The 17460-nt window shown below is 43.8% G+C and overlaps 1 protein-coding gene across 2 annotated transcripts; it reads right to left on the bottom strand.

Annotated features, from left to right (window-relative positions):
* Window positions 1-1452: 1452 nt before the first annotated feature.
* Window positions 1453-15717, bottom strand: mxra5a (matrix-remodelling associated 5a). Of its 2 annotated transcripts, none has more exons than XM_085151408.1 (8): window positions 14685-15717; window positions 14242-14469; window positions 13944-14073; window positions 12975-13365; window positions 8726-12367; window positions 7178-8093; window positions 6765-7091; window positions 1453-4781 (listed from the first exon to the last, which is right to left on the bottom strand). In XM_085151408.1, exons 2-8 carry the CDS (start codon window positions 14424-14426, stop codon window positions 3191-3193), a joined length of 7182 nt encoding a protein of 2393 aa, XP_085007534.1. In that variant the 5' UTR covers window positions 14427-14469; window positions 14685-15717; the 3' UTR covers window positions 1453-3190. The 2 variants fall into 2 exon arrangements, with proteins under 2 accessions (XP_085007534.1, XP_085007533.1); XM_085151407.1 differs by having other exon boundaries at window positions 14242-14432.
* Between the last annotated feature and the right edge of the window lie 1743 nt (window positions 15718-17460).

Here is a 17460-nt window from a genome sequence, read left to right as displayed (position 1 = left end):
TTTTGACCCTGGTGGGTTGTCACAGGGACTGTGTCAGCTGCAGGTGGAGGTATGTGTGGATCAGGTTTATTTCATCCCATGCTTGGATTGGGATCTGGGGAGGCTGTTCGTGCTCACTTTGGATGGTGTGATGGGCCGTAGTGTACTGCTGGGGTAGCCCCCTGTTGTGTCAGAATAATGTAAACGACACAGAGCAGGACACTGTGATAACCAATGCCCCACTGCCAGTGGATTTAGATGTTACAGATAAAAAGGTCACAATAGTTTTTATAACTGACTGAAGCTAATTTATATTTAAAAACCTGATTATAGGACACAGAAGAACTCATTTTGGTTGTGTTGAACACTGGTACATATTAAATGGTGAAGTGAACATTAGCACAGAATCTCATTGGACCATCAGGCAGCTCGTCTCAGTAAATAAACTCATATCAGATCGACTTTTTCAGTCTGATATGATTGAGAACGAGCATTCACAAACACAGCTCAGTGTGTTTGTCACCAGTGAGCAACCTGCCACATTAACACTCACAGTTAGCTCAAAGCTCCAAATCTGATCATTACAATGAGCCAGTGCTGCTTTCATTACAGGCATCTGTACGTCCTTACTCTCATGGTCCAAAGAGAGAAAGTTTTTCTCTTTAACCATCACATTTATCTTCTGTTACGCAGTCATGAAGTGCCTCTCACACAGCTTATGGTTCATCAGTCAGCTGGGACATCATGTGAAAATCTCATCCATAGATCACAGCAGATTCTCCATATATTGATGTTTCTGAGCAGGAGGGCACAGCTTTGATTGCCACTAATCCCTGAAGTAAGGATCCTTTTCCATTTCCATGATTTGACTTCCCTTAGTAAATCATCTGAAGTCAGAGCGGGTAAGCACAACAAAGTATCAGGTAGATATGAAGAGCATAAACATCCAGAAGAGAGACATTGCATAACCCTGATCAGTGAGAAAACCACAGCAGGAGGAAACCATCCGTGGTGGCATCTCCAAACTGTGTGTGGCCCCCAGATTGTGGAACTGAGATCTGTGGACTCAGTGGTCACTTTTAAAAAAACAGCTAAAAGCTCATCTTTTTAAACTTGCTTTTGGTTGATTTTTATTTTTAGGTTTTAGCTTCTGTGAAGCACTTTGTGATTTTTATCTTGAAAGGTGCTGTATAAATACAATTTTACTTACTTTACTTACAAACCTTGCTAAAGACGATCACATTTATAGATAAGTTTTCATCCATATCAGTTTTACTTACTTTACTTACTGTAGTCTAACCCTAACCCTAACCTTCTGGGTCACAGACCAAGACTTCAAGGTTATTCAGTTCTGCATTTAAATCTTTGTAGCCACATTATTAAAAACACCTTTGAAGTCATTTTACTGGTGAAAAAGCTGCACCGCATGTGAGAAGCTGGGTGGTGTACCACAGTGGAGTACTGCGCTCCGGGAGAGTAGAAAAGCACTTTTACTGATTAACCCTGACAATGCTGATACCAGCTGTCACAAAACGTGTAGCTGATGCTAAAATTCTCATAGTGGGATTGTTTTAGGACATATAAGATAATCTAATAGATTTCCTCTTTGCAGACTGTGGCTGTAAGAGGCGACTCTCAGCGACCAGCTTCCCTCATCCTAATTGCAAAGTTTGATCTATAAGGCCAGCTAAACAAAAACTGCACTTTTGAGTTATTTATTTAGAGTAAGAAAGTTATATTTCATTTTTCTCAGTTATGGTGTCATTTTTAGCAGAGTGGCAAACATTGTTGAGTCATCACTTTTTCAGGTTGTTCCCTTTCCTACCTCAGCACAAATAAAGGTTTTATTTTTGAGCTTAGTGGAAATGTGGAGGAATTTTATATTCAAATAAGGAAAACTGCTACGCATCACAGTGTGACAGACACAAATCATTTACAAATGAGAGCGTAGTGCAGTGTCAGCACTCTGCAGAAGCAAAGATGCTCCACGTCGCTGTGAGTTATTGAAAAATCTGAACCATAAAAACATGAAATATTCAGGTTGGGCCTTTATTCTGAAAAGCACAGGATACCAGCAGTTTCAGCTTCTTTAAATAAAAATACAACAACAACAAAATTACATATATTCTCAGTCAATTTTATTAAGTTCAAAAGTATTTCACAAGTAAATGAGCTGTTTAGCAATTGTTTACAGGCTGACATCATCTGTCCTTGTCAGAAATAACTGTTCCACTGAAGAAAAGGTACATACAGCTGGGAATATATGCTCACTGATCCACTGAAGATCAAAGGATAAAATGTTTGGGCGTGATGAACTTTGAGTGGAGCTGATAGAGCCAAAGCCAGATAGTTTAAGGCTGGGTCTTTGCACAGCTTTGTCCCGCCAGGCCACATTTTAACATGCTGAACAGTTTGGCAGTCATTGGCGTAAATGCTAATTATTCCAATGTTGTTCATTCAGTCTCATGTAGATGATTGTGGTTAGGCGTGATCCATCTGTCATAACCTGCACATCGCACCCCGGCAGCATCACTGAGCAGCCGAGCTAATCACAAGCCAGCAAAACGAAATCGCTGTCCACATATTTAGTTTGACCGATGAATACAAATGTAGATTTCCAATTAACAATTATATTACAAAAGTTTAGAAAAATAAATTAAAGCATTGCACATCCTTGATAAGATAAGCATCTTATGCTAAAACGAATCAACATCAAAAAGTCCTTTTGTGTTTTGCATGCTGGCGTGCACGCTCCACGTCCCTGAGTCACTCGAAACAACGATGTTTTATATTATTTAAGCCTTTATTACAGTATTTGTCTTGCACATAGCAGGTGAACACAACTATTCTGCTTGATAGCGTGAAGTGCCAGCACAAGACAATTACTTTCTCTTTCCAGTTGTGTAGGCTAATTACCTCACAATGTAAAGTGGCTGAGGAAATCGTTGTTGTGAATTGGTCCTCTATAAACAAACAAAAAAACTGCATATATTTCCTAAATGCTTGAAATGGGAAGTTTGCAAAACGGTGAAAACTGTAAACTGGCACACGGTATCTTCAACTAACGGCCTCTAAAGAGCAAACACTCAAAGCATCACTGCAGGTTTTAATCAGCTCGTCATTATAACTGAAGTTATGACTACATGTGGTGATTAAACGCTTCCTTTTAATCAGGCAGTTGTTTGGGCGGCTACAGACGAAGAGGAACGTTTTAGAACACGTTGAGAACTGTAGCTTTAGAGTCCCAGCCGATGGCATTTCTGGCTGTGCATCGGTAGATGCCAGCATCTCTTTGTGTTGGGTTCTGGATGATGAGGGAACCTTGCGGGAGGAGGTACTTGTTTTCAAAGAGCTTTGGCTTTGCATTGGCAGCCAGACGGATTTTGTCAGGTGTTTCCCACGCTACCTCAACTTTAGGGATGCCAGTTGCTACACAGTTTAACTGAACAGCAACTCCACGTTTAGCATAAGTCACAGAGGGAGGGCCATTAGTAATTTGAGGTGGGTATGCTATTACATTTACCAAAATGGAGAGCAAGGAGCTGCCATACTCATTACTAGCTCGGCAAACGTAGGGACCCCGATCATAGATGGACACTTGTTGAATGGCAAGTGTCCCATTGGGCTGTATGGTGTATCGCCCAGCTCTCTGTGGTCTGCTGAGGACGACTCCGCTGGGCAGAGTCCATGCTAGTCTGAGTGCTTCACCAGTGGTTTGACAGTGAAGCCAAAGGTTTTCCCCATTCATGACACTGACAGGGGAATTATATCTGCTGTTGATCTCTGGTTTCTTTCCTGGGGACAGTGTAACAGTATGCTCCACAAGCCCCCCTGAATTATGTATCAGACAGCGGTACACACCAGCCTCAGCCATAGAGGGGTTGCTGATGATCAGCAGGCCATCAGGCTGGTGGAAAAACTTGGAGAACCGAGCACCACTACGCAAAGGTGTACCACTGGGCAGGATCCAGGTGACAGGCAGCAGTATTGAGCCCTCAGAGGAGCAGTTCAAAGCCACAGCATTGCCTACACTCAGTGACTGAACATTTGCTTTGGGAGCTCTAAGTTGTGGCCTCTCATCAACTGTCTTCACATCCAAGTTGACCACCAACCTGACCTCCCCTCCTTCATTACGAGCAATACAAACCAGCTGCCCCGAGTCTGTCTCCTTGGGTGAATGGAGCTCCAAGGTACCGTTCTGGTGAACCACCATCCTGTTGCTGTAATATGGCGCAGAAAGGGTCAGATTTCCTGGCAGAAGCCAAGTAACTCGAGGGCTGGGGTTTCCATGCACATTGCAGTCCAGCAGCTTTTGCTGATTCTGAACTGCGGTTACTTTGATAGCATTCAACGTTCCTCTCAACCCACTGATCACTGGAGGTGTTATCAAGACTTCGAGTCTGGTGACTTCATGGTCCTGTCCTGCTCTGTTTCTAGCTATGCATGTGTAGTTCCCTTTATCAAAACGTTGGATCTTTTGAACTACCAATGTCCCATCATCCAGAACCTGGTATTTGTCTAATGCGGGGGAAATCACTTTGTTTGAAGGGGAAAGCCATGTGATGACTGGCGCTGGTTCACCTTTGGCATTACATCTCAGTGTAGCTTCCTTGCCATAGAAAACGCTGACAGTCTGTGGATCTTTATTTTGGATTTTCGGTGGGGAGGGTGCAGCTTTGATCTTGACTCGGACCTTCATCTCATCTTTGCTATGTTGGTTTTCCGCGTAACACGTGTAGTCGCCTTGTTCTGGCATGCGAACATTGTTGAAGTAAAGTGTCCCATTGTCAAACACCACATACCTACATGTAGATCCAGAAGAGAAGAAATGGTTACTCACTGTTACACTTTCATTAATGGATTCATTGGTTGGCAATGAAGAGAATGTATTAAATTAATACAACATATATAATGACATTATTTAAATTTAAACTTCACATATTATCACTTTTGTCACATGAAGTTCTTTTCTTACCAAAGGAAAAATAACTAGTGATTACACCTGATGTTTCAGTCTGACTGAAATCTGTTAATTTAATTAATTTTCAGTTAATTTCTACAGCGCCAAATGACACCAATAGTCGCCTCAAGGTGCTTTATATTGTACAGTAGATCCTACAATAATACATACAGAGAAAACCCCAACAATCATATGACCCCCTATGAGCAGCACTTTGGCGACAGTGGGAAGGAAAAACTCCCTTTTAACAGGAAGAAACCTCCAGCAGAACCAGGCTCAGGGAGGGGCGGGGCCATCTGCTGTGATTGGTTGAGGTGAAAGAAGGAAGACAGGATAAAGACATGCTGTGGAAGAGAGACAGAGGTTAATAACAGATATGATTCAGTGCAGAGAGGTCTGTTAACACATAGTGAGTGAAGAAGAAACACCCAGTGCATCATGGGAATCCCCGGCAGCCTACATCTATTGCAGCATAACTAAGGGAGGATTCAGGGTCACCTGGTCCAGCCCTAACTATATGCTTTAGCAAAAAGGAAAGTTTGAAGCCTAATCTTGAAAGTAGAGATAGTGTCTGTCTCCTGAATCCAAACTGGAAGCTGGTTCCACAGAAGAGGGGCCTGAAAACTGAAGGCTCTGCCTCCCATTCTCTAGGATTTCTCTAGGATGGTAAACTGTTCTTGAAGTTCACTGAGAGAGAAAGAGCTGTGCAGGAAGTGTGATTATATTGTGGTAGAAGCAAAACAGCCATAATCAGAGGGAATTAACGACGTTCATCAAACATGAAGATTAGTTTGGATCTTTTGCTGCTGGTTCAGTGAATTTTGGATGGAGAGGGACAAAACCTGCAGCATCAGAATCTGTGAGATGTCGGCCTTCAGCACCGACGGCGTGCCCGTTTACGTGCGGTCGGGTCAATGATCCACGCTCTGTGTTTATATCTTTGTGTGGAATCTGTTTACCTGCTCTCATGTGCTGTTTTAGCTTTTTGGTGGTTGTTGAAATAGTTTAGTGAGCTTTGAGCGGAGACTCTGGCATTTCTGGCAAAATACATTTATATTTAAAAATTGATTCGGGATAATGAATCGATTTATCGCATTATTCAAATTAAAATCGGTTTGAATTGGGAAATCGATTTTTTAAAGCCACTTCTAGTTTTGATGCTTTGTGAATCTTTTTATGTTTTGTTTAAGCCAAAATATGTCAAAAAGAAATACACATTTTACCAATGCTTAATAGATGTTATGTCATTAAACTTAAGGTGGTATGGTGCACCAGAGACTCGACTAATCGTTTCCAAGGGAGTCTAGTTTTAATGAAATGAGACCAATGACATGAGGTCATTTGTAAGACACCTTCCAACATATTTATGGGGTAGTTGCAGACTTTTCACAAGGCAAACTAGCAAAGCTCTGTTTTTAGTCATTTTTGTTTAAATGGATACAATTTATTGGAGCAATATTGTACTTTTAAATAATTCATTCACGTGCTCTGTAGCTGCTCTCGACCACATGGTGGCAGAACTGTTTAGGTTACAGTTAAGTCGAGTTCTTGCAGCAGAGTACAGACAGAGAAGGTTAGCTCAGTTTTCTGTAATAATGCCCAGAAGTTCATGAAACAGTTAAAGGAAGATGGATGTTCAGTCATTTCTCACTCACAGATCCTTCTGATAAACAAACATCACCATATAATATAACTTCATTAAAATGGTTAAACTTCCATCTACACAGAAGAACTTGGATCAGACAGCACACATACTGGCAGGTGAAGGTGTTTCCCCCTGTGTTAGACACTGGGAGCACTTTGTAGAAGTTAAAACAGCTCGTACCTGCGACTGCGCCCCTCAAAGACACCATCGCTCTGTTTGACTGGGTTAACCATCGTGCCATCCGGCAGAACCCAGCTGATCTCAGGGTTGGGGAGGCCAGACGCCACGCAGTCCACCGTCAGGTCCCCACCGGACAAAACCTCCTGACTGGATCTTTGCTGCTTCTGCTCAATCTTGGCTGGTCTGCTCAGCACGTGAACCCGCAGCAGCACGTGGTCGTCGCCCATCTTGTTACGAGCCACACATAAGTAATCGCCACTGTCCTGGTCAGTCACTGGATGGAGGCTAATGCTGCCGTTGGGAAACACTTTGATTCTCCTGTCGAAACTGCAGAAAACAAACAACCAATTGATGCATATGATTAATAATTAAGATCGCTTTGAATGATTGAGGCCTTTTGATTTACGTTTCACCTGTACTGAGCGTCTACTAGCTTCTTAGAAGGTGTCCTCCAGATGATTCGGGGCTCTGGCTGTCCTGTTGCCACACAGTTTAGTAACAAACTACTCCCATAGATGACGTCTGTTCTTTGGGGTGATGATGAGATGATACTGGCCTTGGCAGAGGACAGATTCTTCCTTATGTTCAGGATCACAGTTCTCCTGCTGGATGCCACTGTGTTACTGGCTGAGCACTCGTACCTCCCAGTATCTCTTTTGCCCACACGCTGTATGTAGAGCGTCCCATTGGGGAAAACAATCCGGTTCTGTCCAGTGTCTAGGGATGCAGTGAGCTGTGCACCATCAGGTGTAAACCAGCGAATAACAGATGGAGGGGAACCTGTAGCAGTGCAGTGGATGTAGGCGGGGCTGCCTTCTGAAAATGTGGCAGTCTCGTGATGTGACTGCTGAATCACGGGTGGCAATGCTCGGACATGAAGACGGACTGAAGCAGAGTCAGTTCCAGCTGCACTGCTGCCAATGCACTGATAAATCCCTCTGTCTGTATAGCGGGCCTGGCTGATCTGCAGGATGCCATTATTTCCAACAACTACGTGCTGCTGAGATGGAACAGAAACAGAACCAGCAGCTACATGGACGTGGTTAGGGAGTACCCATGTGACCCGGGGCGCAGGATGCCCTTCCACTTTGCATTCCACACTGACTTTGTCACCTAGATGCACAGTCATGTCTCTGTGCCGAGGATGCAGGACCCGCGGAGGCTGAGACAAGACCACGAGGTTGACCAGCATCGTGTCCGTGCCGTGCTGGTTCTGCGCTGTGCACAGGTATCGGCCTCCGTCTGTGAGCTGTGTGTTCCTGATGATTAATGTACCGTTTTGGTGGACCTCAAACCTCTGGACCCTGGTGTTCTGAGGAATATTCGCCCCTGCAAAGGTGGACAGACACAAAATGTCTTTTCTCAAACACAGAATACAATTTAAGATGAAAATAATTGAGAGTATAAAATATTTAGCGCAAGAGAAATTGATGTCACATTTACATAGTGTACAAAAATACAATAAATGAGAGGACTTAATGAAAAATGCAAATATTTTAGTGTGATTGCCAACCGTGGAAAAAAACCCTGTAAGAGCAAAATAGTTACTTTTAATCATTAAAAACTCATATCATAATAAAGTAAGTAAGTGACATAGATCATAAAAATGTTACGAAATTCAAGACTTTAACCATAATCTTACAAGTGCATCATCTACATCATAGCATCGTCAGTCATGGAGGTTATATGGAAACACATCTGAACATACTGACATGCTTGCAAATGTTGCTGATAATCTGCTATTTGATATACTATGTGTCAATATGTCCAATAAAACATCTTTGCAAGCTGTATTTATATAAGTCTGCAGGTAGTTACAGATTGCTCTGGTTAACATTTCACAACATCAAAATATTTTTGGATTTTTCCATTTGAATAAATAAATGATATGTTTTCTGTTTTCGTATGACGGCTTTGAAAATGTATGGAAAGAAGAATGAATGAGGTTGAGTCATACGTACCACTAAGAGCTTTGGTCCATGACAGGAAGGGCTTTGGGTCGCCTTCGGTCTCACAGGGAAGTTGAGCATCTGTTTCAGCTCTAACAGTGAAAGTCTGGAGATGAGTCTCAGTTATCCTTGGCTTTCCTCTTGGAATAGATCCTTGTCTGGGTACCTGGTGCTTCCTGGACACATTGAGAGTACTTGCTAACAGTGTCCCCCTATGCGGATTAGTTTGGACTGTAGCAGTTGGTGCAGAGGTGACCGACTGTGAGACGATCTGTCTGCTAGTCAGACGTGTGCTAGTTGGTTTGTGGTCTGCCGACTGGGTTGTGGGCTGGAAGTTTAATTCTGGCTCTGATATGTTGATGACGGGGTTTATTTGTTGGTCTTCATTATGGCTGACTCTGATCCAGGGAGTCTCCTGCATGCTGGTCCTCAGTGAAGAGTCCATCTTGGCTTCTGTGGAAGATGTTTTGGGAAGTGTGGTATCCACTGTCACTTTGATACGCATTATAGGATCGAGCCTTGGAGTGGCAGGAGAGGTAGGTTTAGCTTTAAAGGTACTAGCTGTAGCAGGAAAATCATTTTCATTTAGAGCTTCTTTAAGATTCTGAGCTACCGTTGAGGGTTTACTTTGACTAGAAGTATAATGTGAATTTTCTGCTGCAGAAGTCTGTGTAACATCCAGAGCTGTCTCCAAATAATCCTTGGAAAGTATGCTTGGTGTCACAGTCGAGTCACTGCGAGTGTACCCAGAGGTTGTCTTCATTACTTGGTCGATCAAAGACGTGGAGGATGGGGACCCCTCCCCACTCTCATTCAACAGCATCCCTTCATTAGTTGTGTACTGCTGGCCCAGTTGGCTCTCCTCCCCATTGGTTTGCAGTTGTTTGGTGTTGGTGGCGTAAAAACCCACCAACCAACTGTCAGACCTTGGCAGAGGTCCGAGGTCACCCATAACACTTGACCTTTGTGTCTCCTCAGGAAGCCTAATGGGTGGAGCAGGCGTGTTTATAAGCCTCTGCAAAGAGGTTGGTGTTGGTACACTGAAGTGCTCCAGTGGAGATGGAGTTGTCTTTGTATCGCCCACTTCTGGAAAAGTTGCTGGAAGTGATGGTGCCGCTAACGTGCTTTTTAATAATGGCAGATGACTGTGCTTTGTTTGGAGGAGAGAAGCTGGTGGGGAGGAGGGTTTAGTGGCTGCCTCGTGGTCGTGCCTGGAGGCCGAGCTTTCTTTATGACTCAGTTTTCCTGATGACGCTTCTTGGCTGCCGGTGAATGGAACAGTGGTGCTGGGATTGGTTGCTGTAACTTCTGAGGAAGCTATTTTTAGCAGTGTGGAGGGAGTGGTCTTGACAGTTGCTGGGATAGCTTTGGCAGGTGTGATGGCCATAGACTGGACAGATTTCACAAGCTTTTGTTTCCTTCTGTTTGGCCTCCTCCTCTGACTCCCATTCCTTCTCCTGGAGTTATGTTGATGGAGGCGTGGAGGAGATTCAGAGCCTTCAGAGCCAGTTGTTGGAGATGCCCTTGCTACAGCCTGCAAATCATCAGATTTCATGACAGGCTCACTGGGATATTTTTCTTCTTTGCTTTTCGTTGATTTGTTTACTGAAAGGATCCTTTTCAAAAAGGGTTCGTTATCGTTACTCGAACTGGCAATAACCTTTAATCTGTCTGTATCGACATGCCTCTGTGATTCCTGGGACCAATCAGCTGTTTTATCCTCATTAACATCTGTGTTTGTGAGCGACTGCCAGAACGTGACAGCATGCAGTGGAACAGATGTGGTCTGTGGGGGAAACACACTGTTTGAACTTGTGTGTAGGTCTAAGACCATATCGTTGGATGTCTGTGCTGTTGTAGCTCGCATGCTGTGTGCGTTGTCTATAATGTTGGATGTCACGTGTTGCGTGGCCTGCTCTTGTGCATTTTGTTTATCAGTTTTTGACAGTGGATCGTGTCCTGTAGTAGCTTCATTTGACTGCGTTGTCCACTCTGCAGCTTTCCTCTCTGCTGTGTGCTGAGTTGGTGTCACAGTATTTTGAGCCTTTCTATCTCTAATCTTGGCCAAAATATGAGCCCATTTCTGTGGATCTATTTTACCTTTCGATATATTAATCCTCCTCGTGTTCTCAGTAGGACTCTTCCTGTCTACAACACGCGACCCTCTTGGTTTCTGAAGCACTGGGGGCTTCCTCCAGACGTGCCTGGATGGGTGAATGCCCCTCCTGCTCGGGACCACACCTCCTGGAGTTCTCCTCCTCAAAGGCTCCAGGTGAGCCCCACCCTGAGTGCCTTCAGTGTCCCCTGATGCTTCTTCTGCGTCTTCTGTGGGGATTTTAATTTGAGTGTTGACTCCTGAAGCTGACTGAGGTGTTGCTGGAAACTTCCTGAAGTTGTGCCTGATAACAACGAGTTTTGTGGCCAGTGTATCCACACCATGTTGATTCACGGCAACGCATTTATAATAACCACTGTCTAATAACTTGGACTGTGGAATATGTAGAGTGCCATTGGAGTAGACTAAAGCTCGGGATGAGTTGGCGTGGAGACTCACGATGCTGCTGTTTGGCAGAATCCAGTTAATTTCAGCATCGGGGGAGGCAGATGCAGTGCAATGCAGGGAAATAGGTTTGCCTACAAATACCTCGCTGGGTTTGATTGATGTTTCGTCCCTCGGGCTGGAGGATTCCTGCACTGTCAGATAGAACGGCGAGACAGCAAAGTCTTCGTGAGCCCTGGCGATACAGTAGTAACTTCCTGCGTCTGTGTGACGGACAGCCTTAATAATCAAAGCTCCACCAGGGGACACAGACAGTCTGTTGCCTGCACTTGAGTATGGCGCCTCCACTTTGGAGCCATCTGGCAGCATCCAGCGAATAACTGGTCGACCTGAACTGTGCACGTCGCACTTCATTCGAGTTTGCTTTCCTAGGATGGCGCTGAAGACTTTATGACTGGTGTTTGTTGACTCAATCATGACCCATGACCTCTTCTGTCTTTGCACCTCCTCCGTCTCCACCATGTCTGAGAGCTCGGTGCTCATAGTCAGTTTTGCCATGCTGGCTGATGACTGAAGCCGGTTCAGCTGAAGGTTCACAGATGTTTGCAGCAGCCATGGTGGTTGTGCTGTTATATTAACGTTGAGACCGGTGTAGTACAGGGCATCTTTCTCAGAGTCCTGTCTGTACGTATGGGTTTGATGAAGAATAGTTTCCCTTTGTAAATGTGCGGGCACACTGCTGTAGTATGCTATAAGCCTCCACAGTTTTTCATATTTTTCTCTATCAACTGGACAATCCAGATCTACCACCGCTGTGATGTTGGTCAGCTGAGGCTGACTGGTCTGCTGCCAGCTGATCTTGGTCAGCTCATTAGACTTGCTAATATTACACATCAGCTCCAGCTCATTCCCGTGTTCATCAGACAGGCCGAACGAGAGGTTTCCAAATGGTTCTATAAAATCCTCTGTGGTCAAAACATCACTCTCAGCATCCTTAGGTGTGGACATCCTGTGAGGAACGGTGATGACGGGGCTTCTGCAGACCAGGTTCTCCGCATCAAAGAGGTCCTTTCTCTGCAGGTGTCTGGGAGACGAGCACATGGGACACAGCTGGCCACTAGGAAGGGTCCTATCCTTTTTACATTTTACGACTCCTGGGCAAAAGAACAGAGTGTTATAAAATCAGATCATCACGTCTCTTTGACTTTGAATATTTTATGCATTTTGAGTCTTAGTTTACTATAAAGTGGAAAAAAATATTGATATATAACCTTTTAGAGCACTTTTTGGGGCGGGACCATTTTTGGTCCCGAGGACCACGAAAGGATGGATTTTTTAAAATGTGCTCCTGCACAAAAAATAATAATGGATCAAAATAAATGTTGGTGCCAATGTTTGGACCATCTAAAGGCCTAATTATAATAACAATCAAATATTACTTCAAATGCATTTTATGAAAAATATTTAAGTTTTTAATTTTTTTTCTGTTAAAAAACAGGGCGCTCATGTACCCAAACTGGGATTTAAAGGATTAAAACAATGTAAATATAATTAAAACTTGATGTGGATATTTTAAGCAGAAGTAGTTTTAAAAGACTGACTCATTTAAAGTGGAAAAAAATATTGATATACAACATTTTTAGAGCACTTTTTGGGGCGGGACCATTTTTGGTCCCGAGGACCACGAAAGGGTAGGACTTTAAGTTTTACAGAGAGTTAACCATCACAAAAAGAAAGCTGTAAACATATTAAAAATACCACCTGGAAACTTTTTATTCCAGTCATGGAGCCGCCTCATGCTGCAGTCGCAGATCCAAGGGTTTCTATGGAGGTACAGGCTCTCCAACTGGGGCATGGTCCCTACCAGCCTGGAAGGAAGTGTCACCAGATGATTGTCTGACAGGTAGAGGTGCCTCAGAGTTGAGACGTGAAAATGGCTTTTCACAGTGAAGGTGGTGAAGGTGTCTGGGTGCAGCTGCTGCAGCTGGTTGCCCTCCAGCTGCAGCAGCCAGAGAGACGTGAGGCCCTGGAAGGCGTCTGGATGGATGTGCTCCAGCTGGTTGTGATCCAGGTGTAACCTGGCCACAGACCACAGACCGTGAAGAGCGTGCCTGCTGATCTCCTTCAGTTTGTTGTAGCTCATCTTCAGCATCTACATCAGTGAAGAACAGAGAAAGAGTACTTCTAGTTTCTGATGCACTGAGACATCAACCAGGCATCACGGTTCAGCATCAGGGCACATGTACATCATGCAGTTTGTATGTCAGTGCTTTGTTTCATTAACATTTCAGGGAGAAATTTGGGATTTAAAATTACACAATTTTTACTTCATATCTTACAAATTCTTAGGAAGAACCAGGAATGTGTCCAGCAGATAAAATGATTAAAGTTGGATGTCTTTTGTAAATTTCGATTCCCAGTTTGGCCCATGTTCAGATATCTTTTGCTTTTTTATTCCTAAAACTAGACTGTGTGGATAAATCTAAGATATTTACACAATCTCATTTAAGTGCTCATGTTGAATTAATCAATAATATGTGCTGTAAAATCAGTAAAATAGTTATTATTGTATTAAAACCGAGCATTTTAGGAGATATAGGCTTTATGTATAGACTCGTAATCATATGTGCATGTGATATACCATATGAGAGTGATATGGATTCATCATTAAAATTCACTGTTTTGCTCAAACAACAACCCCCCTGCAACCATTTATTGATTTCATTGCACCTGAAGTGAACTGAGCTCCGTGAACGCTCCATCAGGCAGCTGGTGAAAGTCATTCCCATGAAGCATGAGCGTCTCCAGCTTCCTCAGGCCCATCAGTGATTCGTCAGTGATGTTATTAATTCTGTTGAACCTTAAATAACAAAACCAGAGTGGAGAGGATAACAGACATGCAACCAGTTCATGCAGAACACTTCCTAAGTGTTTACATAAAGCATTTCACTGCATTGAGTGTTTGATCCAGTCACTGACAGGTTAATAACCGTGATAAATCAATGCTGCGGATGCCAGAGGGACTGACCCCAGGTTCATGTGCTTCACGTGTTTGGGTATAGCTGCTGGGATGGTGAGAAGGGAGCGGAAGGTGCAGTGGAGCTCAGTGGGCTGAGGGCAGGAGCAAAGTCGGGGGCAGAAGCCACAAGTGGCGAGAGGAACAACAATCAGCACCAGCAGAGTGTTTAGGACGAACTGAGAGGGAAGATCCATCTTCACCTGCGGGATTATCGTCACAGCAGCTGCTGTAAAGTCACTGTAATGACACAACAATGAAAAGAGAACAGAAAAAACAGCTGCTCACTTTCTGGTGGAAAGGCTCGCCTGAGATGTCAGTCATAATCTGTCAAAGGTAAACTTTACTTTCAGCACTTTCATCCCGCATGCATGACTTGAGGCTCTGCTGAATGATGCATAAAGGTTTCATAAACGTCTGCTTGAAGCGCTGCAGTCAAGCGCAGATATCCTTACCTCCTCTGCTGCAGGGGGGCTCCTGTGTCCCATTTTAACCACACTGTTAAAACCGAAACTTTAAGATGACGTGCTGCAGAAAACCCCAAAAAGCAAAAAAGATCTTAAAGTACAGTCCTCCCGATCCCTGACTGCTTCAAGCAGTGACCCTGGTTGTGAACCTCCGTCGGGGAAGGAGCCGCGAGTCTCCTCCGCTCGCTCGGCGGAGACCCGACAGGAGGAGGGGCCAGCCACCGTGGAGGAGAGACGCTGGAGGACGGAGCAACGATGTCACACCGCTCTCTAACAACTGCTGTGTTTAGATATGCTTCGTGAGTCATACTGAAGCTGTTGGAAAGTAGATCAACGCTGGAAGAGAAAGAATGAGGAGGAAAAACTGTTGAACCACACAAACCGAACAAACTTTAACATTTAGGCAGCTGCTCTGTAACCACGGCTCTGCACATTACTGCGATGTTTTATGAGTATCAGTGGAAAGCATTTATATCTGAGCAACACACGTGACCTCAGATTAAACCCTAAAAATGCCATTGAGCTGAGCGCCATTATAATAGTGAACGCATAACCTGTACATGTGGTACTACCGTGGCATGTTTTATGTAAAACTGCTGCTCCATTAGAGTATCGCGGTTTAAAAGATGGTAAAAGCTATTTCCCCCTTTTTGTTCTCTCCCTCATGCTGCGTGGACAGTTTCATTTCTCCTTTAATCCACGAGGATCCAAACTGATCATATTTAAAGGATAACTGAGAGGAGTGAGGCTCAAAGTGTGCGACTCATATGGAGTTACTACAGTTTATTATTGTAGTCTTACATGAAAGCTTGTTGAGCTGCAGTTGCAAATGAGTGAAACTTAGAAGGATTTCTTCATTATTAACACATCAAATGTGGACTGATCCATCCCATAATGAACAAGTCTTTCATCTCCTTCTAACACAGAGGCGCCAAAACTAAGTGAAGCTCTAAAGATTTCTCAAAAAGGGAGTTGGTCCAGGTAATGAGTGGGTGTGGAGGCTTTCAGACCAGCGGTGTCAAACTTGGGCCCGAGGGCCACCGAGATAACTTCATCTGTCCATTATGACTCCTCGGTATGTGGGAGCCCTGCTGAGAGCCCTGCGGGCAGGGGTGGGACTTTATTATGATGGGCAAACCATGCGACCAATCACGTGCAAAGACAGTCCGGGATCATACCATTATGTGAAAGAAGGAGGGGGGCAAAGTTCTGAGGACAGATAGTGGTACAGGCCAGGTCCACAGAGACACAGACGGATTTAAAAGCATCGCGTCGGTGAAGAAATGAGTGAAAACATGAGATGATGTTGGTGAGCGCAGAGCTGATACAGTGATTTACAGCTCAGGTCTTAAACCTCATGTGTTCTCCGCTGTAGCGAATCCATAAAAATAGGCTTTTGTGAAAACACTGAATAAAAATCGCTTCATTGAAAAAGCCTAAATTTATAGTTGAGTGTTGAACACAGTCAGCATGTACAAAGTGTGTTTGGCAGAGACGCAGGAAGCTCAGAGCCGTGGCTCAGTGAGTCTCACAGGTCTGAATGTGCCTGAAGCCGTTTTCTTGTTTCATCTGCTGCTCACCAGTTTTCATATATTTGACACCTTTTCCTGCCTCATGGCCGTTCACACACAGTCAGTGAGCAATAAACAATTCAATGACAGAAAAATGTCTGTTTTTCGCTTTCTAATATCGGAATTTCAGGCTTTTAAAAACAGTTATTAAAAACAAAAGCTGGACAGTCATCTGAGCTCACAGAACGGTTTCTGTAATTTTGCACATTTCTTACAGTTTAAGTCCAAAGAGTCGTGCTGACAGATTTCTTTCTGTGTCAGCAGCTTTTTCTTTATCACACAGAGAAACAATTAAATATGAGCTGACAGGAGGACGAGTTTCACTGGTCCAGCCCACTCAAGGTCAAACTGACCAGTAGAACCAGTGCTGCCAGCATGCTGCAACAACTGAACTGGTTCTTAGTGCTTTTCTACTCTAAAGTGCAACTGTTTGTAGAAACTGTAGACTGTCACAGTGCCAGCAATAATCCCTCTTCCCCTCCAGTGTAAGGAATTAGGAGTTATTGTGCATCATTATAAACATTTCAAATCCAATTGTTTTGATTAGAAGTGGAAGATAACAGAAATCTTGATGCAGTGCTGAGCGTCTGGGTTTAGCTGATATTTGCATGCAGAGACAGAAGAACTGAAAGGTGGCGTTACTGCTCGGTTTCCCTAAACTCAAGCTGAATATAAAGAGAAAGTAAACTAGTCATTCACACTGACTCACACATGTAGGGCACAAAAAACCCAGCAAACAGACAGACACACATACAAGACATACTAAGAATAAACAAAAACACAGAGTGCACGCTGAAGCTCAGGCTTTGTAACGTGCTGGAGAACAGTGGAGGTGATGGAGCTCCCTCTGTTCCTGTTGCTTTTCTAACACAGCTGAGCTCGTGGTTGATTCTTAACACCGGTGACGTTTTACTTTTAGGTTTGAAGTTTTCTTACAATCATTTGTTAAAACCAGCTTAAGAGAGAGAGCAGAGATTAAAAAAGACGACCTTTCACTGCACTAGAATAAATAATCTGACTCTGTAAGTTCTTCTAAAAGAAACTAAGAATCATGTTTACGTTTCTTTTTATTTCAGGGCCCAGTGTTTCCTGGTGTGATTCAGTCTCATCATTCACTAACATTCAGACTAACTACACTGAGGTAGCTCATGGACGCTGTGAATCGAGTACAGCTGTTTTTTCACATTTATTAG

This window comes from Neolamprologus multifasciatus, chromosome 23 (genome assembly GCF_963576455.1).
Source record: "Neolamprologus multifasciatus chromosome 23, fNeoMul1.2, whole genome shotgun sequence".
In the NCBI taxonomy this organism is placed as follows: domain Eukaryota; kingdom Metazoa; phylum Chordata; class Actinopteri; order Cichliformes; family Cichlidae; genus Neolamprologus; species Neolamprologus multifasciatus.
Note: the sequence above shows the minus strand (reverse complement) of the source record. Positions and strands in the feature narration are given on the sequence as shown.

Coding starts and splice junctions, on each gene's coding strand:
- mxra5a (XM_085151407.1), bottom strand. CDS start 14,717: ATGGGACACAGGAGCCCCCCTGCAGCAGAGGAG. Junction 12,368..12,974: donor CTGGAATAAAAAGTTTCCAG/GTGGTATTTTTA, acceptor TCTTTTGCCCAG/GAGTCGTAAAATGTAAAAAG. Junction 4,782..6,764: donor TTTGAGGGGCGCAGTCGCAG/GTACGAGCTGTT, acceptor ATCTACATGTAG/GTATGTGGTGTTTGACAATG.